General features: G+C 43.2%; 1 protein-coding gene across 1 annotated transcript; it reads right to left on the bottom strand.

Annotated features, from left to right (window-relative positions):
- Nucleotides 1-20,026: 20,026 nt before the first annotated feature.
- On the bottom strand, nucleotides 20,027-24,963 carry LOC140738680 (fibroblast growth factor 23-like). Its single transcript, XM_073066337.1, has 3 exons — nucleotides 23,685-24,963; nucleotides 22,910-23,013; nucleotides 20,027-21,729 (listed from the first exon to the last, which is right to left on the bottom strand). Exons 1-3 carry the CDS (start codon nucleotides 23,896-23,898, stop codon nucleotides 21,442-21,444), a joined length of 606 nt encoding a protein of 201 aa, XP_072922438.1. The 5' UTR covers nucleotides 23,899-24,963; the 3' UTR covers nucleotides 20,027-21,441.
- Nucleotides 24,964-26,576: the final 1,613 nt, after the last annotated feature.

Here is a 26,576-nt window from a genome sequence, read left to right on the forward strand (position 1 = left end):
GTAACAGTGAGAAAAGGGCATGCCCTGGGTGCTGGAGGTCCTTAATAAAGGACGCTGCCTTTCTGAGACGCCGCTTCCTAAAGATGTCCTGGGTACCTTGTAGGCTAGTACCCAAGATGGAGCCAACTAAATTTATAACCCTCTGCAGCTTCTTTCGGTCCTGTGCAGTAGCCACCCGCTCCCCCCCACCCCAATACCAGACAGTGATGCAGCCTGTCAGAATGCTCTCCATGGTACATCTATAGAAGTTTTTGAGTGCATTTGTTGACATACCAAATCTCTTCAAAATCCTAATGAAGTATAGATGCTTTGTTGCCTTCTTTATAACTGCATTGATATGTTGGGACCAAGTTAGGTCTCAGAGATCTTGACACCCAGGAACCTGAAACTGCTCACTCTCTCCACTTCTGATCCCTCTATGAGGATTGTTATGTGTTCCTTCGCTTTACCCTTCCTGAAGTCCACAATCAGCTTTTTTGTCTTACTGACATTGAGTGCAAGGTTGTTGCTGCGTCACCACTCCACTAATTGGCATATCTCGCTCCTGTACGCCTTCTCGTCTCCATCTGAGGTTGTATCATCAGCAAATTTATAGATGGTACTTGAGCCACACAGTCATGGGTATAGAGAGAGTAGAGCAGTGGACTAAGCACACACCCCTGAGGTGCACCAGTGTTGATTGTCAGTGAGAAGGAGATGTTATCACCAATCTGCACAGATTGTGGACTTCCAGTAAGAAAGTCAAAGATCCAATTGCAGAGGGAGGTATAGAGGCCCAGGTTCTGTAACTTCTCAATCAGGATTGTGGGAATGATGGTGTTAAATGCTGAGCTATAGTCGATGAACAGCATCCTGATGTAGGTGTTTGTGTTGTCTAGGTGGTCTAAAGCAGTGTGAAAAGCCATTGAGATTGCATCTGCTGTTGACCTATTGTGGCAATAGGCAAATTGCAATGGGTCCAGCTCCTTGCTCAGTCTCGTCATGACCATCCTCTCAAAGCATTTCATCATTGTAGATGTGAGTGCTACTGGTGATAGTCATTAAGGCAGCTCACAATATTCTTAGGCACTGGTACAATTGTTGCCTTTTTGAAGCAAGTGGGAACTTCTGCCCGTAGCAGTGAGAGGTTGAAAATGTCCTTGAATACTCCCGCCAGTTGGTTGGCACAGGTTTTCAGAGCCTTACCAGGTACTCCATCGGGACCTTCCACCTTGCAAGGGTTCACTCTCTTTAAAGACAGCCTAGCATCGGCCTCTGAGACAGAGATCACAGGATCATCAGGTGCAGCAGGGATCTTCACAGCTGTAGTTATAATCTCCCTTTATATTCTCCCTTAGGATGTATGAGTTAGTAGGTTGGGCCAGAAGTGCCTGTTACTGTGCTGTATCTCTAAATAAGTAAAATAATAAATGATGTTAGACTTAAGCCCATCAGCGATGCACCCAGTGTTATTCACCACAGTTGTACACCAGGTCCACATTACAGGAGATCGATGGCTAGAACTACCTATAGACTGGGATCTGAGCTCAGCTGTAGAGACTTGGACAGGGCAGGCTAAACCCATCTCATCCCTGATTCCAAGCCTAGATCAGTTCCTATCAAGTGGGCCCTGGGCTCTATATTAGGTGGGACCCAATACTGGAACACTTAGGCCTTGCAAGATGGACAGCAAGCAAGGGAAGAGATAAGGGTTGAATCTTAGTGCCACTCTCTAGCCACAATTCTCCTGGGCTAATCCATTTAAGGAAATAGAGATGTTCCAGGGATTCCTGGGAACTGCTGATCTATGGCTGGATCAGCTCCTGGGAGACTTTGAAGCTCTGCTGGTGTTGATCATTCTTCAACGGACTTTGGTTGAGAAATTCGCTACGCAACTTTTAACTAATCAATGCTCACACTTTATAGTCTCTGCAAAACAACAGTATAACTATGCTGACCCCAGGCCAACAACTTTGAACACAAATTCTACTGTTCCCTTTGCACCAATACTTATTCAAACCACCTTTCCAATTGAACTAGGGGATCTCCTGTTGGCCAGACAATCAGTCCTTTCTTCCCCCTGCCCCTGGCGTGGTGTTCTTCCTTGCGATATGGTTAGTTTCTGGAGTTGTCACACCTTCACATTTCAAGCTCCTTATTTTAAATACTTATTAGTTCAGATGATGCACTTCATTCCTGTTGGCTTGAGGTCATATGACTGACCTGTAACACCTTCTCATTGGATGCAGTCAAAGAGCTACACAACTTCATATCTTAGGTGACTTCTTTTGTTTTCTTTGACTCTGGTTCGAAGCAGTCAAACCAGGACACCTAGACACTGGGTCAAGATAACAAGATTACTTTGAGAAACCTGCATTGTACACAATACATAGCTTATCTGAGAGTGAGCTCAGGTTTATCAGGTCAATAGCAGAAACTCTTTGGGTCCAGGTTTAATTGCTCTGATTAGGTTATCCCAGAGCAAGAATCAGTTCTCAAACAGTTCACAAGATGGAGGTTACAGAGCAGCTTCATAAAATGGCAGCCTCCATTCCTTCAAGCACATGGCAAGAACCAAGATAATTGGTTTGTGTACTTGCACTGTCCTTGATCCATTCGAGCTCGATATTTTCTTCCAAATTTTAATTCCTCCATGGCCAGCACTGGCGTTGCAGTTCCTTTGGTGAAGTTGCTCACATTGTTTCAGTTTAAGTACTTGATGTTTGTACACCTGCTGTGCTTTAGTACAGACATCCGCCAGCTATCTAAGCTTTGGTATCTCTATCCACTTCAAACTCCCATCATAGGGAGCTTACTCAGCTTATTCCTTCTAATATTGATACTTTCGCCAATCCAATCCCCCCACCACTCCCCAAATTTCTCAATCATATTGGATCCGTTATCTTTACTCTCTTGATCTAATTCCATTACAAAAGTGTTGTTTAACTCAATTAACACACCCACTACCCTTAAGGTTTCAGATTTGAACCCACTCTGCACACAAGAAATTTCTCGACATTTCAGTACTTTCCTGTGTCTTTTGCCCTTCATTTTGAATCTGTGAATCCTGGCCCTGGAGCCATCCTGTAATTGAAATAGATGAGCTTTATTTACCCTGTATAAAACCTACCCTAATCATGTCCACTATTTTGACATCTCCTCTCAACCATCTTAGCTCCAATGCGAATCACCCCAGCTTCTCCTGTAGAATCCTGAAGCTGAACTATCTCAACCCCAGAACCATTCTGACAAATCATTTCTTCACCCTCGCAAGGAACTTGTGTCCTTGTTAGACCAGTGCAAGGACCTTTGCCCTTACAAGGGAAAAATAAGCAGGAATGGCCTAATAGAAGTTTAGTATATCTCTCTGCTTTTTTTTCACTTGGTCTCTAGTTATTCAAGATATCATATACATAAGCAGACATTTGTCCAATATGTCCAGCTGCTTTCCAAGTTTCATTAGTTTTATAAATGCAATCTTTTATAATCAAATGAGCAAGTAGGTGCAACCCCATACCGCTTTCTGATTTGAAAATTATAAGGTCCTGAACACATTGATGAAGGAAGAGCAGTAGATGTAGTGTATATGGATTTCAGCAAGGCATTTGATAAGGTACTCCATGCAAGGCTTATTGAGAAAGTAAGGAGGCATGGGATCCAAGGGGACGCTGCTTTGTGGATCCAGAACTGGCTTGCCCACAAAAGGCAAAGAGTGGGTGTAGACAGGTCATATTCTGCATGGAGGTTGGTCACCATTGGATTGCCTCAAGGATCTGTTCTGGGATCCATACTCTTCGTGATTTTTATAAATGACCTGGATGAGGAAGTGGAGGGATGGGTTAGTAAGTTTGCTGATGACACAAAGGTTGGAGGTGTTGTGGATAGTGTGGAGGGCTGTCAGAGGTTACAGCGGGACATTGATAGGATGTAGAACTGGGCTGAGATGTGGCAGATGGAGTTCAACCCAGATAAGAGTGAGGTGGTTCATTTTGTTAGGTCAAATATGATGGCAGAATATAGTATTAATGGTAAGACTCTTGGCAGTGTGGAAGATCAGAGGGATCTTGGGGTCTGAGTCCATAGATGCTCAAAGCAGCTGCGCAGGTTGACGCTGTGGTTAAGAAGGCATATGGTGTATTGGCCTTCATTAATCATGGAATTGAATTTAGGAGCCAAGAGGTAATGTTGCAGCTATATAGTTGCAACTATAATTGTTGAGGGGTGGGAACTGAACTGAAGAGACTGGGGAAGCTTAGCTCACAAATAGAGAAAGCTTGTAGACAGTGTGAGAGGGAGAACAGGCAGGTGATAGAGAAGGGACACGCTCAGACCGAAGGTTTGAGATGTGTCTATTTTAATGCAAGGAATGTTGTGAACAAAGTGGATGACCTTAGAGCGTGGATCAGTACTTGGAGATATGATGTGGTGGCCATTACAGAGACTTGGATGGCTCAGGGACAGGATTGGTTACTTCAAGTTCGGGTTTTAGATGTTTCAGAAAGGACAGGGAGGGAGGCAAAAGAGGTGGGGGCGTGGTACTGTTGATCAGAGATGGTGTCACGGCTGCAGAAAAGGTGGCCACCATGGAGGGATTGTCTACGGAGTCTCTGTAGGTGGAGGTTAGGAACAGGAAGGGGTCAATAACTTTACTGGGTGTTTTTTATAGGCTGCCTAATAGTAACAGGGATATCAAGGAGCAGATAGGGAAACAGATCCTGGAAAGGTGTAATAATAACAGAGTTGTCGTGATGGGAGATTTTAATTTCCCAAATATCGATTGGCATCTCCCTAGAGCAAGGGGTTCAGATGGGGTGGAGATTGTTAGGTGTGTTCAGGAAGGTTTCTTGGCACAATATGTAGATAAGCCAACAAGAGGAGAGACTGTACTTGATTTGGTATTGGGAAATGAACCTGGTCAGGTGTTAGATCTCTCAGTGGGGGAGCATTTCGGAGATAGCGATCATAATTCTGTCTCCTTTACAATAGCATTAGAGAGAGATAGGAACAGACAAGTTGGAAAAGTGTTTAATTGGAGTAAGGGGAATTATGAGGCTATCAGGCAGGAAATTGGAGGCTTAAATTGGAAATAGATGTTTTCAAGGAAAAGTACAGAAGAAATGTGGCAAATATTCAGGGGATATTTGTGTGGAGTTCTGTATAGGTACATTCCAATGAGACAGGGAAGTTATGGTAGGGTTCAGGAACTGTGGTGTACAAAGGCTGTAATAAATCTAGTCAAGAAGAAAAGAAAAGCTTACAAAAGGTACAGAGAGCTAGGTAATGTTATGAGATCTAGAAGATTATAAGGCTAATAAGAAGGAGCTTAAGAAGGAAATTTACAGAGCCAGAAGAGGCCATGAGAAGGCCTTGGCAGGCAGGATTAAGGAAAACACCAAGGCATTCTACAAGTATGTGAAGAGCGAGAGGATAAGCTGTCAAAGAATAGGACCAATCAAATGTGACAGTGGGAAAGTGTGTATGGAACCGGAGGAAATAGCAGAGGTACTTAATGAGTACTTTACTTCAGTATTCACTATGGAAAAGGATCTTGGTGATTGTAGTGATGACTTTCAGCAGACTGAAAAGCCTGAGTATGTAGATATTAAGAAAGAGGATGTGCTGGAGCTTATCCATCAAGTTGGATAAGTCGCCGAGACCGGATGAGATGTACCCCAGGCTACTGTGGGAGGCAAAGGAGGAGATTGCTGAGCCTCTGGTGATGATCTTTGCGTCATCAATGGGGATGGGAGAGGTTCTGGAGTATTGGAGAGTTGCAAATGTTGTTCCTTTATTCAAGAAAGGGAGTAGAGGTAGCCCAGGAAATTATAGACCAATGAGTCTTACCTCAGTGGTCGGTAAGTTGATGAAGAAGATCCTGAGAGGCAGGATTTATGAACATTTGGAGAGGTTTGATATGATTAGGAGTAGTCAGCATGGCTTTGTCAAGGGCAGGTCGTGCCTTACGAGCCTGATTGAATTTTTTGAGGATGTGACTAAACACATTGATGAAGGAAGAGCAGTAGATGTAGTGTATATGGATTTCAGCAAGGCATTGATAAGGTACTGTGGTAAACTATGTATACCTGTCTGGACATGCCCCTCTGCTGACTGCTCCTGTGGCTCCTCCCACAGACCCCTGGATGAAGGTGATTGTGTCACTGCTCCTCCCACAGTCCTGGACAGTCATCCAGCATGGACGTGCTCCATTTTACTCTAATAAAAGCCTTTCAGTATTTACTCTACTTCCAGTCTTTTGGAATTATTGATAGTGCATCAGGTACCCCATGCAAGGCTTATTGAGAAAGTAAGGAGGCATGGGATCCAAGGGGACATTGCTTTGTGGATCCAGAATTGGCTTGCCCACAGAAGGCAAAGAGGGTCATGTTCTGCATGGAGGTGGGTCATCAGTAGGGTGCCTCAGGGATCTGTTCTGGGACCCTTATTCTTCATGATTTTTATAAATGACCTGGATGAGGAAGTGGAGGGATGGGTTAGTAAGTTTGCTAATGACGCAAAGGTTGGAGGTGTTGTGGGTAGTGTGGAGGGCTGTCAGAGGTTACAACAGGACATTGATAGGATGCAAAACTGGGTTGAGAAGTGGCAGATGGAGTTCAACCCAGAAAAGTGTGAAGTGGTTCATTTTGGTAGGTCAAATATGATGGCAGAATATAGTATTAATGGTAAGACTCTTGGCAGTGTGGAGGATCAGAGGGATCTTGGGGTCCGAGTCCATAGGATGCTCAAAGCAGCTGCGCAGGTTGACTCAGTGGTTAAGAAGACGTATGGTGTATTGGCCTTCATCAATCACGGAATTGAATTTAGGAGCCAAGAGATAATGTTGCAGCTATATAGGACCTTGGTCAGACCCCACTTGGAGTACTGTGCTCAGTTCTGGTTGCCTCACTACAGGAAGGATGTGGAAGCCATAGAAAGGGTGCAGAAGAGATTTACAAGGATGTTGCCTGGATTGGGGAGCATGCCTTATGAAAACAGGTTGAGTGAACTCAGCCTTTTCTCCTTGGAGCGAAAGAGGATGAGAGGTGACCTGATAGTTGATGAGAGGCATTGATCATGTGGATAGTCAGAGGCTTTTTCCCAGGGCTGAAATGGTTGCCACAAGAGGACACAGGTTTAAGGTGCTGGGGAGTAGGTACAGAGGTGATGTCAGGGTTAAGTTTTTTACTCAGAGAGTGGTGAGTGTGTGGAATGGGTGAAGGTGGATATGATAGGGTCTTTTAAGAGACATTTGGATAGGTACATGGAGCTTAGAAAAATAGAGGGCTATGGGGAAGTCTAGTAATTTCTAAGGTAGGGACACGTTTGGCACAACTTTGTTGTCTAAAGGGCCTGTATTGTGCTGTAGGTTTTCTATGTCTCTATGTCCAACAAAGCTGTTTGTCTCTGTACTCATTGGTAGTCATCACACCTCTACAATCCTACAGTCCTCATAGAGGAATATGAAGTGGAAAGAGTGAGTAATTTCAAGTCCCTGGGTATCAATATCTCTGAGGATCTACCCTGGACTCAACATATCAATGCAGCTAAAAAGAAGGCACGATAGTGACTATGCTTAATTAGGAGTTTGAGGAGATTTGGTATGTCACCTAAAACACTCATTAAGTTTCTATAGATGTACTATGCAGAGCATTCTAACTGGCTGCATCACCATCTGGTGTGGGGTCCACTGCACAGGATCAAAATAATCTGCAGAGAGTAGTAAACTTAGACAACTCCATCATGGGCACAAACCTCTGTAGCATCCAGAACATCTTTAAGGAGCAATGCCTCAAAAAGGCAGCATCTATCATTAAGGACCCCCATCACCCAGGTCATGCCTTACTCTCATTGCTACCATCAGGAAGGAAGTACAGAAGCCTGAAGGCTCACACTCAATGATTCAAGAACAGCTTCTTCCCCTCTGCCATCTGATTTATGAATGGACATTGAACCCATGAACATGACCTCACTACTTTTTATTTCTATTTTAGCTCTACTTATTTAATTTAACAACTTAATATATATACTTATTGTGATTCATGATTTTCTTTCTCTATTATTATGTATTGCATTGTACCGCTGCCATATAACAAATTTCACGACATATACTGGTGATTTTAAACCTGATTCTGATTCTAGCGCCTATCTCAGTAAGGCAACACTATGACCACTTTGCACTACAATGGACCTTTTTTGTTCTGATTGTGTTCTTTTTTTGTAAAATTTTGTATAATTTATGTTGTGTTTCTTGTGAATGTTGTGCACCTGATGCTACGTGCCTGTGATGCTGCTGACAGTAATTTCATCATTGTATCTGCACACAGTTTCCAATTCATATGACAATGATTCAGCTTTGACCTTGACTTTGACAGGGTGGTTGAGAGTTTGGCTCACTCACTCAGCTTAATGATACTTTAGTGCTGACCTTTTGGAAGTGTTATTCACCCAAACCTTAAGCTGGCTGTTTTCTACCAGTTCAGATAGATATTAAAGATATCATTTGTCATTTAATCAACAGATGTTAAATAATGATTTGCTGCAATGGAACCCATTTATTTGCAGCTGCTGGAGAAGACTTTGCTGAAATGTGCTTAAGAGTAAGCAATCCTGGAGGCAATAGTTGGTAGCCCCAATTACTTGCTGCTGGCTGCTGGTGTAGTGGCATCAGCATCCAACTTTGAGGTGAGAGGTTGTGGGTTCGAATCCAGCCAGTGCTGGGTTGAGTGTTGAGCTAGCAACTCAGCTTTCTACACTAAAGAAGCCGCCCAATACCACAAGGCATGGAGAGGAATAACAGCAACCAGGGACTTGCTACTGTCGTGACTTTTGGCAATCCATGGCTTTAGTTGGGTAGATGTTAACGTTAAAGAATTTACAAAATCACACAACATTACAAATTGCACAATTTTAATTTGTTTAAGCCTATACAGAATGAAAGAAATTTGATGACTATTTGCCCCCCCCCCCGGTTCACCCCTTTGTTAGTCAAGTTCCTGATGATTTGCTACTTCTGCACCATTACCCAATCCCTTAATATTCAGAAGTCTCTCAATATCTGTTCTGAATGTCTGCACTCTGCTGCAGAGAATTTCTCTTCACTTGTTGTAAGTGGCATACAGCTTATTCTGATTCAGTGAGCCATGGTCCTAGCTTCCTCAATCAGAGCAAATGCCACCTCTGTATCCAGGCTCAATGAGATTTCATCTCACTCCTCCAAATCCTAGACGGTTCAATCTCTCCTCACACAACAAACACACAGTAGTGTAGTGGGGTGGCAGGGCAGAGTAGTAGTTAGCACAAGGCTCTGCAGTGCCCGCGACTGGGATTCAGTTCCCCGCTACTTTCTGTAGGGAGTTTGACTGTTCTCCCTGTGACCGCATGGGTTTGCTTCAGAGGCTCTGGTTTGCTCCCACAGTCCAAAGACCTACCGTTTGGTAGGTTAATTGGTCATTGTAAATTGTCCCATGATTCGGCGGGTTAAATTGGTGAATTGCTGGGCAGCGTGGCTCAAAGGGTGCAAGGGCCTGTTCCGTGATGTAATCAGTAAATCAACCAACCAATCAATTGCACCATTCCTGGAACCAGTTCAGTGAGTTTTCACAACACACTTTCTTTGGCAAGCGTATCCTCTTTTTTCAGATAGATATCTAAATAAAGAATGGAACAAAGCCATAAGATTGATGTATAAAGTTGAATATCATAAGATTGATCAAAAATAACATTTTAAAGAACTTCAAAATCTGTATATTTAACATAGTTATGCAGAGGGATTATGCTGCACATACACAAGAGTTCTCCCTTGCGCCGGGCAGTTAAAAATAGTAATTATGGCTTGCCATATTAATAACTCACCCACCATTTAAAATTTTGACAATGGGATTTGTTTGTGCATAGCCTAAATCTCCTTCATTTCAAGTGAATGTGCCTTGATTGAGTTGAAGGAGGCCACAGGTAAAGCACCATGTGGAAGAGCACTGTCTTACCAACACCATTTTCAGAACTTCCGTATTGAAATGCAGATGCATCATTTCTTAGGTATGAATGACAGAATAATGTTATTCCTGAATTTTGCCGATACACAAGGATCTGGGTCATTAATTCTTCACATAGTTATTGAAGGCAAAGTCTAAATGGCATTTGAAATTTTCCATTCTGGTTCCTTTTTAGGGATTTCAAACTGTCAAAGGTCAGTCACGTCTCCGCTTGACTGTTTGGAAAATTAACATACTATTGGTTTCCATACAATTGCTAGCGATGAACTTGCCATTCCGGGTGGACTTTGATCATGTTCAATGGAGAAATTGTGAGAGGATCCTACGGGACAGCTGAGTTATCAACTGATCCATCAACTGCCTCCAGGGCTGCTGCTTGAATCTCTGAGTTTCCAGCATTCTTTGTTTTAATTGGCCGGCTGGCGGCGTAGTGGCATCAGTGCCAGACTTTGGAGTGAAGGTTCCTGAGTTCGAATTCAGCCGGCTCCCTTGCACGTTTTCCATCCATGCTGGGTTGAGTGTTGAGCTAGCAACTCAGCCTCATATAAACAAGATGCCTGCTAAAAAAAAACGCCGTTATGACGGTGTCCCGATAACTCCACTTGGAGTTAAGGGCTTTCTTCTTCTTCTTCTTCTTCTTCATTTTAATTTCAGTCCATTGAATCTTACTTCACAGGAAGATTAATAGGCAGACCTTCTCACTTACTGGTTCTACGAAACACAACGATCGCACAGCAGTCATGGCTATCCCGAACCTTTTAGATAAAGCATCTGACTTTGGTCCCACTGAACAAATCATGCAAGGTTATCACACCAGACCTCACTCAGCCTAATGAGGACAGAAAGACCTGGGTCTATTCAAGAATCAATACCTGTTTAATGATTATCCTTCATGACCCTGTCAACAGCCTCCAATTCCTCTATACACCCAGATATCCAATCACAAACAAGAGAAAATCTGCAGATGCTGGAAATCCGAGCAACACGCACAAAATGTTGGAAGAACTCAGCAAGTCAGGCAGCATCTATGAAAAGAGTTCAGTCGATGTTTCTGGCCAAGACCCTTTGGCAGGACCGGAGAAAAAAAACTGAGGAGTAGATGTAAAAGGTGTGGGGAGGGGAGGGAGAAACACAAGGTGATAGGTGAAACCTGAAAGGGAAAGGATGAAGTGAAGAGCTGGGAAGTTGATTGGTGAAAGAGATACAGGGCTGAAGAAGACCTTCTGTCCTCTTCTATCAGACTCCCCCTTCTCTTTCTTCCCCTGTATCTCTTTACTTCATCCCTCCTCCTTCAGGTTTCACCTCTCACCTTGTGTTTCTCACTCCCCTTTTAAATCTACTCCTCAGCTTTTTGTCTCCAGTCCTGCTGAAGGGTCTCAGCCCGAAACGTCGACTGTACTGTTTTCCGTAGATGCTGCCTGACCTGCTGAGTTCCTCCAGCATTTTGTGTGTGCTGCTCATATGTCCAGATATCTTCTGTTACAATCTTTACCAATGCCACCTCTTGATTCAATTTGAAATCTGCTGTTTTGAAAGCTTGTTAAATATATGAGTGTCATGAACCTGCAGGCCTGGGCGGCAAGCTGTAGAGTGTTGGGCTTCAAGGTTTCTAGAGCACTTGTATTTGTTAATTGTTGGCTTAACTAAAATCGTTAAGCCCTGCTTCTTTATGTTTAAGCTGGCCAAGTTTATTTTTGACGGGCATGGATTTTCCGTGAACTGTGATTATTTAAAGCAGACTCCTGATTAGCACTTATCACAGGGTCCTTGTTCTGAGAATGATTTGTCTCGTAGTGTCGTTCAGTCGAGCTACTGATGTTCTGTTGGAATTCTATGTATAAACTCTGGTTTCCATCTCTACACAGAAGTCTCTAGTTCCTCAGTACCTGGGTTCAGTCGTTGCCAGCACTCACTGTGACAATGAGTGAACCAAGGCACATCTGGGCTGGAGTATCCTTTGTCCTATGTTAGCTGAGTTTTGCAAAGCGTTTGTGCTTTTCCTCATATACTGGGCAGCTGGCACTGTTAACTACTTGCTGTTTGAGCCCGAGGACAATGCTGTAAGAGCCCTAGTAGTTCCTACCTTTGTAAAATAGAGCTGTTTCATGCTAGGAGATCCCTGATGTACCACTGACATGCACATTGGGCATTGGTTCAGTGTAGTCACAGATCCCCAATCCAGTACGTGACTCTGAAAGCCTCCTCCAGGTTTTTCTGTAACATTGAAGAATTCAAATAATTCAAAGGATTCGAAATTACTTTCCTTATCAAAGTACATATAAGTTATACAAGCTTGAGATTCATCTGCTTACAGCCAGCCACAAAAGCAAGAAACCCGAAAGAACCCCATCTAAGAAAAGACCAACACATAATGTGTAGAGAAAGAGAAGGAGGAAAAAATATGAATCATGCAAACAAAAAAAAAACAAGCAACAGTGTCCCGGACCATGTTGAGTCCATAGACCCAGAGCCCGAAGCAACTAGAGCCGGCTCGTAGCCTCGGTCTCAGTTAATCACACAGCGGGGCAAAGTGCCGGGGATTTTACAGACATGAAACACGTAGCGGTCAATGCAGTCTCACAGCCTCGGCACAACAGCGACAGGAGTTTATTATGAAAGTAGCAAATATCATTACTCTGTAAATTGAAGAATATGTCCTGATTTGGTTGATTATATTGTTAAATATAAACAGGTGCTAAGAACTGATAACTGCTGCGAAACAGTAACTCATGGGTAAACTCATAAATGTCAATTTTGTTTAAGTTTGTGTGTGACAAAACTATGTCATCAGATGTCTTGCGATGGGCTTTGCTAAGTGTCTCAGTGTGTTACTGCATCATATTTTCCAGTGCACTGCACAGTGAGAGAGCGATGCCACACGGTGCCAAGTGAATGGGTGGAGCCAATCCTTCCTTATCTTGCCCACCCACATCACGTCATTGAACTTGCTGCTCAGAAGTCCTAGAAAGGAGAAGGTGGCACCTTGGACCATTGTCAGTGACCTCACCAAGCCTCTACTAGTTGTATTCCCAGCAATCTGTTCCTCCATGCTCCCTTTTTGATCTACAACTTCAACATTCGGTTACGGTACGCACCCAACCGCATCAGCCCCCGGGGTTTGGACACTCTGATTCTCCAGAGTTTGGATAGTTGATGCAAACACTTTAAAGGTTCTGGCCCGTTCCGGTAATTGGTGACCAGGTTTTGGCACCAAGATTTGGATGTTTAAAGAGCATTTGAACTCAGGTTCGGTGCTCAATCGTCAGCTCAGCGTTGGTTCAGTCAGTGAAGGCATTTCGGATTTCTGTCTCACTTGGATTCTCGTCTAGTCTTATCAGGTTCTCGTCTAGCATCTGGTCAAGGACCCTGCTCTTGTCTCAGTCTCGAAATGGTGTCTCGGATACTCCGGTACTTGGGTCCTTACCGTCCTCGCCCAGGCCTCTCACACACACTTCCAGTTCACTGTGATGAAGCTGCCTTTCTCCTACCAGACTTCTGCACACCCCCTAGCCCTATTACACCATATTTTGCAGAAACACCAATGGTATCCAGATATTTTTTTACATACTGGCAGTTTGCATACTGCAAGAAAATTAATTTACTTGCTAGAATCTAGGACGCTGCAGTCAGTTTTTAAGAAGTTGTATCCCTTTACTTCCAATTGCCAAGCAACAAGTTTCCTCTCCTACAACTCCAGTCCCCATCATCTCCAACATACTTCTCCATGATTACATGACCTGACAGTAACTGATCTACAAATTGCAGCAGGATCAACTGCAGGTACACTGACGTGTAGAGATCTCACTCGACTGGCATCCTGTCTTCCTCAAGTGCTTCAGGGGAAACTCTGGCCACATTAGAAGATCAAACCTTCTTGGGGCCACTTGATATATGTGGAATGGAAATGGAAGGAAGGGTATGGACATGCACCTTGGTTGAAGGAATAAAGGTGTAGACTATCTTCTAACTAGGGAGTGAATTCAGATATGGGGCTTGGAAGTCCTAGTACAGGATACTCTAAAGGTTGCCTTGCAGATTGAATCAGTAGGAAGGAAGGCAAATGCAACATTAGCATTCATTTGCAAGAGGACTAGAATATAAAAGCAAAGATATAATTCCAAGGGTTTATAAGGCACAGGTCAGACTACATTTGGAGTATTGTGAGTAGTTTTGGCCCCCATATCTAAGAAAGGATTTTGCTGGCATTGGAGAGGGACCAGAGAGACAAAAATTATACTGGGAATGAAAGGGTTAATGTATGAGGAGTGTTTGAAGACTCTGGGCCTTTACTCATTGGATATAGAAGATTTGGGGGGTGGGGGGGAGGTACCTCATTGAAAATACACCGAATATTGAAAGGCCTAAATAGAGTGGACATGGAGAGGATGTTTCCTATAGCAGAAAAGTCTGACACAAAGGACACAGTCTCTGAATACAAAGAAGTCCCTTTAGATGAGAAGGAATTTCTTTAGCCAGAGGGTGGTGAATCTGTGGAATTCATTGACACAGATGTCTGTGGAGTCCAAATCAGTGGGTATATTTAAAGCAAAGATTGATAGGTTCTTGATTGATAAGGCCGCCAAAGGTTACAAGGAGAAGGCATGAGAATAGGGTTGAGAGGGGAAATAAATCAGCCATGATCAAACGGTGAAGCAGATTCAATGGCCAAACAGCCTAATTCCGCTCCTTTGTACTGGGGTCTTATGGTCTCATGGAAATAGAGGTGCATTGGGAAGTGAATTGGTATTTTAATTTATTGATCATAAGGGAACCATTTGTGATATCTCTTCCAACTCAGCCATGACTAAACAACTCTTCGGCAATGCAGGAGGTCTGCGCACATTGCTTTACCCAACCCTGATGTTAGGTCCTGGGTGACATTCAGCTTCATGAAAGGAGGCTGTTTGCTGTTGACAGTTGTCGGAGCGGTTTGTAGGTGTCTTTGTCTTTCTTGATTGGTTTGCATGCATATGTGTGACATGTTACGTTATTTCTTTAAGGCATCAATGTAGACCGTCCCACCCCTTTAGAGATTGTGCTTCACAGAGAAATAAAATATCCTCACTAATTTGCCCTTTTACTATTCTGTCCAGATTCCTATTCAGTTCCTCCCTCAGCTCCCCAGATTCTATCGCTCACTGGGCAAAGTAACTACCAAGCTGCACATCCTTGAATTGGGGCAGCACCATAGCAAAGTGGTTAGCACAATGCTTTACAGTACCAGCGACCCGGGTTCACTTTCCGCCGTAGCCTGTAAGCAGGTTTGCACGTTCTCCCTGTGGCCGTGTGGGCTTCCCCTGGGTGCTCCAGTTTTCTCCCACAGTCCAAAGACATAGCAGTTGGTGGGTTAGACTAGGGTTAAATCCAGGTTGCTGGGCAGTGTGGCTCGGAAGGCTGGACTCCATGCTGTATCTCAGCAGATAAAGAAATAGTGGAAGGAAACGAAGGTACTTGAGAGAAACATGGTCACCGGAAGAGCATGCAGAGTGCCCTTGGACTTCAGCTATGATGTAACTTTTCCATTATTTAGAGACAGTCCCTTCTAGCCCAACGAGCCCACGCCGCCCAAATGCCTCATGTGACAAATTAACCTACTAACCCGTACATCTTTGGAAAATCAGATCTCCCGGAGGAAACCCAGGCGGTTACAGAGAGAACATACAAACTGCTTGCAGACAGCAGCATGAATCGATGCAGGTCACTGGCGCCGTAATAGCTTTCCGCTAACTGCTACACTACCAGCTATGGTATAAGGTGTTTACCACTGATGAGAGCACAAAGCTGAGAGGAAGGAGATAAGTTATGAAGCTGAAGAGAAGCAGTGAAGGTCACGTCACTGACCACTGAAACTAAAGGTGTTTGAGAGAGGATGCAATTCTTGTACCTCAGTGCTTGGAAGATCATTTGAGAGTTTTACAGAATTGCATTAATGCCATGAACAGCCAGGCTCTTTGCACTCTCTTCTTTAGCCCTTCATGCTACTGGACACAAAGCTGTAATAAAGAGGCATTTCTACCTCGTCCTCCCACTCAGAGTGTTCAGACCATCCACAGAAACACATGGTGCCCTCTTGATTGTTGTTGCAGCCGTTTCTGAGAACCGGTGAACTTCCCCATTGCCTGCAGCCATGGTGTGCCTCTTCTTAAAGAGACAGTGGCTGTCCTTAACTGAGTTCAAGCACGCAACATTATAGCCCCATTATAGCCAATGTAACAGGCTGACAGAACATGAGTATCACCCACTGCCTGGCACGATGCCAAGAGTGTGTGCAGCATGTTAAATTTCTGCCAATATTAAATGCCTAGGCCACAGTCAAATACTGCTGGTGGACTTTTATTAAACTGTGCACCTTTCCAGATGTACTGTAGATTGAAATCCATGAACAAACATTCTTCTGTACAAGCCAGAATCAATTTATATTTCATATATATTTCTTGCTCAAACTTTTATTCTTAACCATTTCAAAGTTAAAGATGGACAGCATTATTTGAATTGGCATTGTGATATTGGAGTGAGTTGGAATTTAGCTGTACTGTTGGGTGGGGAGAGGGGGTTGACTCTGATCTTCTTTTTCGTACTTAGGCAACAGGTCTTGTCGAATTTTGACAAGGCTGCACAGTGATTTAGGTACTGTGACGCCTCCAAACTTTCAGGTTTAACAAAGGCAGAACAGATGCCTAGCAGCCAACAAACTCCAGAGAGATCAGTTGTCTTTTTAAATATTACACAGGGATAAAGAGCATCGGGCACAATCTGCTTTATAGGTTCAATCCATGGGGCACGGGAAACTTAACGGTGCATAGGAGTTTTGGGGAAAATGTACATGGTCCAAAAGCACAGCCTATGAGCCAGGAGGAGCCACCAGTGCTTCCCCCCACTGCCTCACTCTCCATCAAAATGTTTACTACTTCCCTAACTTTAAATCCAAGCAGAAGATTCAGGACTCACATCACCAGGTTCAGGAACAGTTATTGCCCCTCAACCATCAGGCTCTTGAACCAAAGGGGATAACTCCTCTCAAATTCACTTGCCCCATCACTGAACTGTTCCCACAACCAATGGACTGGCTTTCAAGAACTCTTCACCTCATATTCTTGATATTTATTGTTTATTTATTTATTATTATTTCCTTTTTTTTGTATTTGCACAGTTTTTTGTCTTTTGCTCTGGTTGAATGCTCAAGGTTGTATATGGTGACATAATATGTGTACTTTGATAATAAATTTACTTTGAACTTTGAAGAATGTTAACTATGTACTCTCTAGAATGAGTAGCTCTTTTGACTTTTTATGTCATGTCTCCATGCAGACCACCATCCACACTCACACTAACACAGCGATGATTTCCTTATTGTTATTGGGTCTGTGCCCGCCTCCTTAGGTACCTCTTTTTAGAGGTGATTCTGCTTTCAAAAGAGGGTTTGACAGCAAGCAAGAAAACCGAGATGACTGGCTGACCCAGTCAAAGCTCCTTCCCTTTCTTCAGCATGTAATACACCTGATAAATATCAGCAAAATAAACCTTAACTCACCAGTCAAAGTACCAAGGACAAGTTCACCAAGAACTGGGGCCTGTATTAGAAGCTAGAGCAAACTGACTGGAATGCAAGGTTGTACTTGCTGCAGCCTTTGATACCCTTAACTTTTGGCCTATTCTGGTGACTGCTGAAGAGCAACATTTTGATAGTGTAGATGTTCTTTTATCACCTTGTTATGGGACAGGAAAAGTGTTCCTTCCTGTATAATAATAACCCTTTTCATGCTGGAGATCTAAGTGAACTCAATTGGTAATAAATCAAAATACTTTAAGCCAGGGGTTCCCAACCTGGGGTCCATGGACCCCTTGGTTAATGGTAGGGATCCATAGCATAATAAAGAGTTGGGAACCCCTGCTTTAAGTATGATGGTACTGTTTCTACACAAGCCCAAAAGTCAATGTCAATTTTCATATTTTAAAATTCTTATGGAAGACTTATTGCAAATTATTGCAGCGGCTTCTAAGCTAAAAGTATACCTTTGATTGGAATCAATAGTGCAGGAGATGAAATGGGTGTCATACTTTTATAGCAACCCAGCAAACCTCCCAAGCAATCCAGCCTCACTGTTTATCTCAGTCATTGCAGTTATGGGACAGAAATCAAGACTATCCCTGTTTGCATTGGCGAGATGATTGAAACAGGTTTTGCGAAACTTTCCAGTAAAAATCCTGTCAATATCATATTGAAAACTTTTGTTAAAATGGCTAAATATTGCAATGAACAGGAATGAGTAGTTTTATTGCAAAGATGTGCATTTTGTTTACATACTTCAAACCTTGTTAATTGGTGTCATTCCTCAGTAATGCTGGACAGTTCCAGCTTGAAAATACACAAAATAATTTATATCCTCTCCAACCCCTTCTGGGAAGGGTAACACGCAAGAGATTTAAAACTGAGTGATATTTTGCATGATGTAATATATTGCCTTGTAAAGGCATTCTGGAGTTCGGTGTTGGAGCCACCTATAAGGAGTATGTACCTTCTCCTTGTGACCATGTGGGTTTCCTCCGGGTGGCCTGGTTTCCTCCCACAGTCCAAAGATGGACTGGTTAGTAGGTTAATTGGTCATTGCAAATTGTCCTGTGATTAGTCTAGTGTTAAATGAATGGGGCGTCGGGTGGTGTGGCTCATTGGGCCAGAAGGGCCTGTTCCACACTGAATCTCTAAATAAATAAAATAAACCACACACCCACTAAATAACTAAACTTTCTACACCCACAAATTTCTAGATGTACCATGCAGAGCAGTCAAACTGACTACATCACCGTCTGTTATGGGAGGGGGCAACTGCGCAGGATCAAAATAAGCTGCGGAGAGTTGTAAACTTAGTCAGCTCCATTGGGCGCAGGCCTCCATCGTATCCAGGACATCTTCAAGGAGCAATGCCTCAGAAAGGCGGCGCCCATCGTTAAGGACCCCCATCAACCAAGTCATTCCTTGTTCTCATTGTTACCATCCGGAAGGAGGTACACACTCAGCAATTCAGGAAAAGCTTCTTTCCCTTTGCCCACCTGATTTCTGAATAGACTTTGAACTGATGACCACAACCTCACTACATTTTTGCACTACTTATTTAATTTAACTATTTAACATATCAGAATCAGAATCAGGTTTAATATTACCGACAAATGTTGTGAAATTTGTTAACTTTGTGGCAGCACTACAATGCAGTACATAATGATAGAGAAAAAACAGAGAATTACAGTAAGTATATGTATATTAAGTAGTTAAATAAGTATTGCAAAAATAGAAATAAAAGGGTAGTGAGTTCAATGTCCATTCAGAAATCGGATGGCAGAGGGAAAGGAACTATTACTGAATCATTGAGTCTGTTCCTTCAAGCTTCTGTACTTACTGTAATTCCCAGTTTTTATTACCTCACTACTTCTTATTTCTATTTTTGCACTGATCAATTTAACTATTCTATATATACACACACCTACTATAACTCACATCTTTTCTATTATTACACATTGCATTGTACTGCTGCCACAAAGAGAACAATTTTCATGTCATATGTTGGAGATAATCAAACCTGATTCTGATTAAGGGAAGACTCTCTTCATTAACAGAAGGCATGAGATTCTGGTGTTGTATTATGAGTTTCAAGATTTTTGCCCCAAGGAAATTATTGACAAAAATATAAGCTAATAGAGTTTGAAGGATGTACTTAATTACAGTTTATTCAGAGCAGTGCTGTTAAAAGCTATTAATGGCAAACTGTCCATTTAGTTAATTGGATTGCTATATTAAATTACTATCAAGGGTCCTTGAGTAATTACAAATGTTTGTATTCAAACAAATGCATAGTTCGGTATGCTGTTGATTTGCTTCTACTGTTTGCGTGATGTGTGTTTTATTTTCTCTCTTTTTCTCTGCATAGTAGCTTTTGGTCTTTTTATATTGGGTTATTTGGATTCCTTGCTCTGTGGCTGCCTTTAAGCAGAAAAATTTCAAGAGTATAATTTATATGTTCTTTGATAAATGTGCTTTGAATCTTTAAAATGGAAAATTCCAATACTGAACATTTATTTTCTTTTATTGCTTTATTATCACCATTATACAAATCACCACTTAAGTTAAAAACTTCTTTTAAAAAGTAGTTGCATATACATATAAATATAAATATTGACAGCAATAATTTAAATAAATAGATAATTCAGAGTAGGCAATATGATTCCATGCATGAGATTAGCCTACTTTATATGCAGGAGTGATTCAAGTTATTTGCATATGTGAAATAAAAAGCATTTATATTGTCCTTCTAATCTCCAATATCTATTAAATTAGGAAGCATCCCAAGATAGGAAGGCCATTCACCCCACTGGGATTTGGAAGGGAAAGAATCTGCTCATTCTGCCCCCTTTTGAGAAGCAGCAATCCAAGGGTTTTAGTTTGATTTCAAAGGATTCCAGAGACATCTGACAAAGCCTTGCACAGAAAGCAATGAGTTCAATTCAAACTTTAAGGTAGGCCGGACATGAAAGGAGAGGAGTTGAAGAGTACAAAAAGTCTATGCTGGCTGGAGAGGTTATGTCAAGGTTGAAGAAGGATTGTGTGATAGCCGGGCCACAGTACTGAGACTAATGCCACTGCTGGCTGATGCTGACAAGCTGGTTTAGGTTCCTCAAGGCACAGTAGCCACAGATTCCAAAAATATCAAGTCTATGAAGTCATTGGAAGGAGTTGGAGTTAATGTGTGAGTGGGGGCAGGCCACTGAATGAAGGAAGAGAGGAATGGGCGTCATACAAATTCCTCGATGGTTTACAGTCACCGCAAATTAAGCCAAAATATCTGTAAGGCTTATTAAAATGCACAGGCCACTAAACGTCTTATAAAGGTCAGGTGCAGAGAACGAGCTGATTACTCTTCCATTTGCTTTGGTTGGAGTACCACACCCATTTCTCCTCGGGAGAAATTCGAAATTCTTAGGCAGATCACCGAGAAGGCGATGAGTTCAGAGATATGAATAAGTTTCCGGAAACTTGGAAGGGTCACATCTGAAAGGCGGCCTTGTACATAGTTATGGGAAGAATGTCAGTAATACTTTAAACAGGATTTCGTCTAAACTGGTAAAAGGCATTTGTTTTTTCTTACACACAAAAGCCGATCAATGTATCAAATGAACAGCAGAGAGAGTGATTGAAATTAAGGTCCTGGAAGCGCGTTAAACACAACTGAATATTCCAATGGAATCTTTGTGGTCGTAGCACGATTAATTGAGGACCGCTTCAACCCACCGACATCTTCTGCCTTAACTGTGCCAGCAGTCCTTCAATTGGCCCGCGCCTATTCTTACGTTTCTTTTCCATTACGAACTAAGTTGGCCGTGCAAGGTAATTATTAAGCAGAATCGAACCCAAGGAACAGTACTTTTGACCTATGTCATCGCAGAGATCGGATTTTTAAACCCTTGAAACGGCGGGAATGTCCCTTTACCCTCTGCTAACTCTGAGCTGTTTAGAACTTGCCTGCTGTACGGATCTCATCTGAAAGGGGTCGTTAGTCACCATCTCCGGTGCCCGCCTGCTGTGTGTAGGGGTAGGCAACTCGTTTTCTCGAGGCAAAATCATAGAAAGAGGAGGCATTTCTCTGTTGGGGTTGTACGGATGCTTGTCCACACTCAGAGAAAGCACCTTCTTGTGCCTCGGCGAGTGATACACGTTGTAAAACGTTTCTAACTGCTCCTCGTTGAAGTTGCAATCATCTTCACGGTAGGTTGTCTATACAAAAACAAAATGAGGAAAATATATTACAGCCCGGCCTCTGCTGGAGCATCCTGCACTGGAAGAAGGATGTGGGGCAGCGGAAAGGGTTAGGGGAGATTTAACAACTACGGCCCTTGGGATGAGGGATGCCAGTTCATAAGGTTTAGAAGGGTCATTTGTTTATTATCAACGTATACAACTCTGAAATTCCTCGGCTGTACAGCCTGGGACTACTTCCTTTGGAGAAAGCCGACGGGAGATCAGATTTTAAAATATGAATGACGACAAGGTCTGGAGCGAGTGGATAGCGGGCGACTGTCCTCACTGGCGGAGTGGTCAAGGGCAGACGGTGACAGATGTAACAGAGTGGCATGAAGTGGGGGAGTACATTACAGTGCGTTGGAGAATGGGTATGGGTGGTAGAACTGAAGAGTTGTACTGACAGGACGCGGGCGCGATGGGAGAATGGGTATGGGTGGTAGAACTGAAGAGTTGTACTGACAGGACGCGGGCGCGATGGGAGAATGGGTATGGGTGGTAGAACTGAAGAGTTGTACTGACAGGACGCGGGCGCGATGGGAGAATGGGTATGGGTGGTAGAACTGAAGAGTTGTACTGACAGGACGCGGGCGCGATGGGAGAATGGGTATGGGTGGTAGAACTGAAGAGTTGTACTGACAGGACGCGGGCGCGATGGGAGAATGGGTATGGGTGGTAGAACTGAAGAGTTGTACTGACAGGACGCGGGCGCGATGGGAGAATGGGTATGGGTGGTAGAACTGAAGAGTTGTACTGACAGGACGCGGGCGCGATGGGAGAATGGGTATGGGTGGTAGAACTGAAGAGTTGTACTGACAGGACGCGGGCGCGATGGGAGAATGGGTATGGGTGGTAGAACTGAAGAGTTGTACTGACAGGACGCGGGCGCGATGGGAGAATGGGTATGGGTGGTAGAACTGAAGAGTTGTACTGACAGGACGCGGGCGCGATGGGAGAATGGGTATGGGTGGTAGAACTGAAGAGTTGTACTGACAGGACACGGACGCGATGGGCCGAGTGCCCTCCTACTGCGCTGTAACGCGCTTCTGACAGTCTTGTAAAACATATGATTGGTTTTCACTTCGGAATCTTCGGGGGCGGCGGTGTGTAGAGGAGAGGTGAGTCGACCTAAGGGAACAAGTAATAGGGAACTCACCGATCCAAAGATGTGTCCCCTGGCGTCCATGCACAGGTACCGGCCTGTCCTCACCCCTCGGATCACCACCTGTCCAGGCTGCACCGCTTTGATCTCCACCAGAGCTGAAACCCAACGAGAAACAGAGCTCCGTTAGAAAGTTCCCTCATACAACCCAGCAAGTGAGTCAACCCCCGGTTTCACGCAGGGATAAAGGAGGACAACAGATGAAGGGGCAAGGGAAAATGGAAAACATTTTCAAAAATTTAGGACAGGCAGACGGCTCAATGGCGCTTTTTCTGTGATCATATGGTTGAGTCAGTTGGCAACGGCAGTACTGTCCAATCTCCTCCACCCAAGAATCCTGCATCCACTGAACACGTTAAGAAACACAGCTAAACTTTCAAGCCGACTTACTAAATAGCTACAAATCTTATTGATGGAATCGCGTGGCATGACATAGAATACAGACAAGATCGATTAAAAAAATAAATATACTTCGTGCAAAGTGACTTACTTTATTTATCACAGGAAATAAAACTGGGCAAGCGCAAGCATTCGGGGAAGAGGTGCGTTTCCAATCGGAAAAAGGATCTCATCCGTCTGCATTGCCCCGATGAGTTCGATAAAATTGGTAACAGCCGGTCAACTAAATTATACATTCTGTCGGCAGTTAGCCGAGTATAATATTTTCGACCACATAAGCAGGAGGAATTTAAGATATTTTTAAGGGAGATGAAACATTTAAGGATAAGTTGTCAGAACGTGTAAGTTCTCCATTGAAACATTAACTTACTGTAAAGGTTCTGAGCTGGTGAGCTGTCGATGTGCCCATCGGGGTTGATTTGCAAGTGCTTGCTGTTGCCTTCCACGTACAGGTGCTTGAATCGGATCTGCTGACCCCAGTCCTGTGGAGGTCCTGAATCTGTATCAAGCCTGACCAGTGAGGAGCCGAGGGCAGCGGCGAGCTGCAGTATCAGAAGAGCGTGGTGGATGAAGCTGGCGCCCATGCTGGAGCTCCGAGTTCAGAGCTCGACCCTTCTCCTGGACGCAACCCGGATCGTTCTTCCGGCCCTGGACCCATCGCGCGGCTTTTAAAGTCAACCCAGCAAATGACATCAGAATCACCTTAAACCCCGGCAGAAAGCCAGTGAGTGATGTGACAGCCTTGGATGAGGTTGTGGGTTTTTGCATCAGGTTCATTGCGAGCCACTCATCCTAGAGGAGGGCGAGGGGAGGGCACAAGGGGTGTTCGTTAATTGGCAAAGTTGGAATGGGTGATGGCGACGCAGTCAGAGCCAACTCTTCAACACAGACCGCAGCTGGGCGAACTTTGTGACAACTTTATACCCAGGTTGTTAAATTTCACTCTCTGACAGGGTTACCAGGCACCTGCGACCGTCTGCTTCAACAACACGGCGCTTGCTTTTCCAACACAATTTTACTTCTGACCATCCGTTTTCCAACTGTAACCTCTTTTCTCCAGTTGGGTTATCGGTTTATTGAGGACATCTCTCACCCTTAGCACTTCTGCGTCACTTTAAACGCTTCGCCTAATCTCCAGGGATACCCCGGTTTCCTTGTTACAGAAGTCGTGACTTAATAATGTAAGCAATTATCTTTCCAATCGCAGAGGTCCGGAATAGAGCGAATGAATATGTAATTGTACTAACTCCAACGCCAGGCTTCTACATAAAATGACATTAAAACAATTACTTAAGTTTGCTCTTCTGATAAACTGATTTTATATTTTGTCTGGGTGAAAGGGTAAATTGAAGCCGATTTCACCACTCTCGCGATCGTTAACCGTTCTTTCACTGAATGTTGGAGTTTCTTTCATTTTCACCAGCAGCAGATATTAGAACCAGGAAGTGCCTCCTGCTGTCAGACACTCTGTGCGGGACACATAAATCTGCAGCTCATTTCCATGTAAACGAAACTTCGCCACCGACTCTTCCAGTCCCCACGTGTCCCGCTTCCTGCAGCACGGAACACCGATCCACGACATCTTCCCTCTGACACGGCGCATGTGAGCCTCCAGAATGCTGGCGAGGCGGCCAGTTTATACGTGTGTCATTTCCAGAAACCTGGAATGGATGGCAGAGATTCCGGGTAGGTCAACAAATTTTCCGAAGTCTGCAGCGTGGAAATGAACATTGACCTAATAATGGCATGTTCCGGACGTACCTTAAATAACGTCGATTCTCACCACATAAATGTATAAACATTAAATAAATACTGTAGATCAAATGTATTTATTGTGCACCTTTAAGTGAGCCGTTTCATCAAAAAATTATTTTGAAAACTACGGGGTCCCACAATTCTTTGATAAATCGGTATAAATGAGTTACACTTCTTTAAACCGACCACAAGGGGTCGCACTGTGATATCCGTCGTGGTCGTTTCAACCTTTTCCAACCCCTCAAGATGCCCAAAGGTGTCTCCCGCAAAAAGGCAATTTCTGACATACATTTAAATAAAATCTAAAACGGGGGGAACAACTTGGTTAAATTTTCGCTACCATTTTATCACGTCAAATTAAAATAAAGCACATTAGCATTTTGATCACCTCACCCTTATTAGGGTTTTGATGCCGGTAAATCAGATATTAAGGCTGCATAGTTTGCTGCGTTGGAAGTCATCATTCTATATATTGCTTCTGCTGGTCAATGCACTTTTAAAGCTATTACTAAATGGCACCGTGCAGGACAGTAAGGACTATAACTTGCATTGTGCGACAACTTACTGTCAAAGTGAATCAGTTTGCACTTTTTCAGAGCTACCTGAACAAGACCTTGCTGTTTAAGACAGACCTTTTCTCCGAAACTCCAGCAGCCCGTGACGGCTGGCAGTGACTCTGGGTAAATAAATTGTTTCAAATGCCTCCCACCGTCTGTAGTCATGGAATATATGTTGACCCAAATGCAAACATTCACGTAAGTCACAGAACCGCCGCAGACCCAGTGAATAGGGGAATAGTCAAAAGAACGAAATAGCCAACTCCTTTCCTTTGGCACAAAGTGTTCTCCTCAAAATACTCAAATTTATCGCCATGAACGTGGAATAGAATATATTTCAGGTAAAACCACTTGGCATTTCTTTAAAAGCCAAATAATATATATATTTCAGAAATCTAGTTAATTCTATAGTGCAAACAGAAATCTGATGCAAAACAGTGTTGGTTAATAATTACGACAGTGGGGGGACAATAACTTTATTAATGTTTCACTCTTCAGATGAACTAAATTATTCCCAGGTCCAATGAAAAGAAAGCAGATCTATTCTATCGTCCATACTTTAATAGCCAATTTCAGCAAAGTATTCCATTACCCACTGTCCCTACCCATCAAAATTTCAATTGATACTCAGTTTATTCCATACATTTTTAATTAGTGGGAAGACATTTCTGCAATTTAGCATCTCGATCTGTCTCATTTTAAAATCATTGGAGTCTTCCTTTTAAAAAGAAATATAATCCTAGTCATTTGAGCTATTTTATTTCACATTCAGAGCACTGATTTTTGCCTCATTATTTGTCAGCAGAACTTTGAACTCATCAACAGTGGCCTCAGAAGGTAGAGTGGCAATTCATTCTGAACCACAAGTAACCCTTGTTAAGTACAGTGATTTTTTAGTGTAATCAGGTATCCTAAACTGTGTTAAACAATACTGTCAGAATCAGGTTTAA

The sequence above is a fragment of the Hemitrygon akajei genome, chromosome 14 (genome assembly GCF_048418815.1).
Source record: "Hemitrygon akajei chromosome 14, sHemAka1.3, whole genome shotgun sequence".
In the NCBI taxonomy this organism is placed as follows: domain Eukaryota; kingdom Metazoa; phylum Chordata; class Chondrichthyes; order Myliobatiformes; family Dasyatidae; genus Hemitrygon; species Hemitrygon akajei.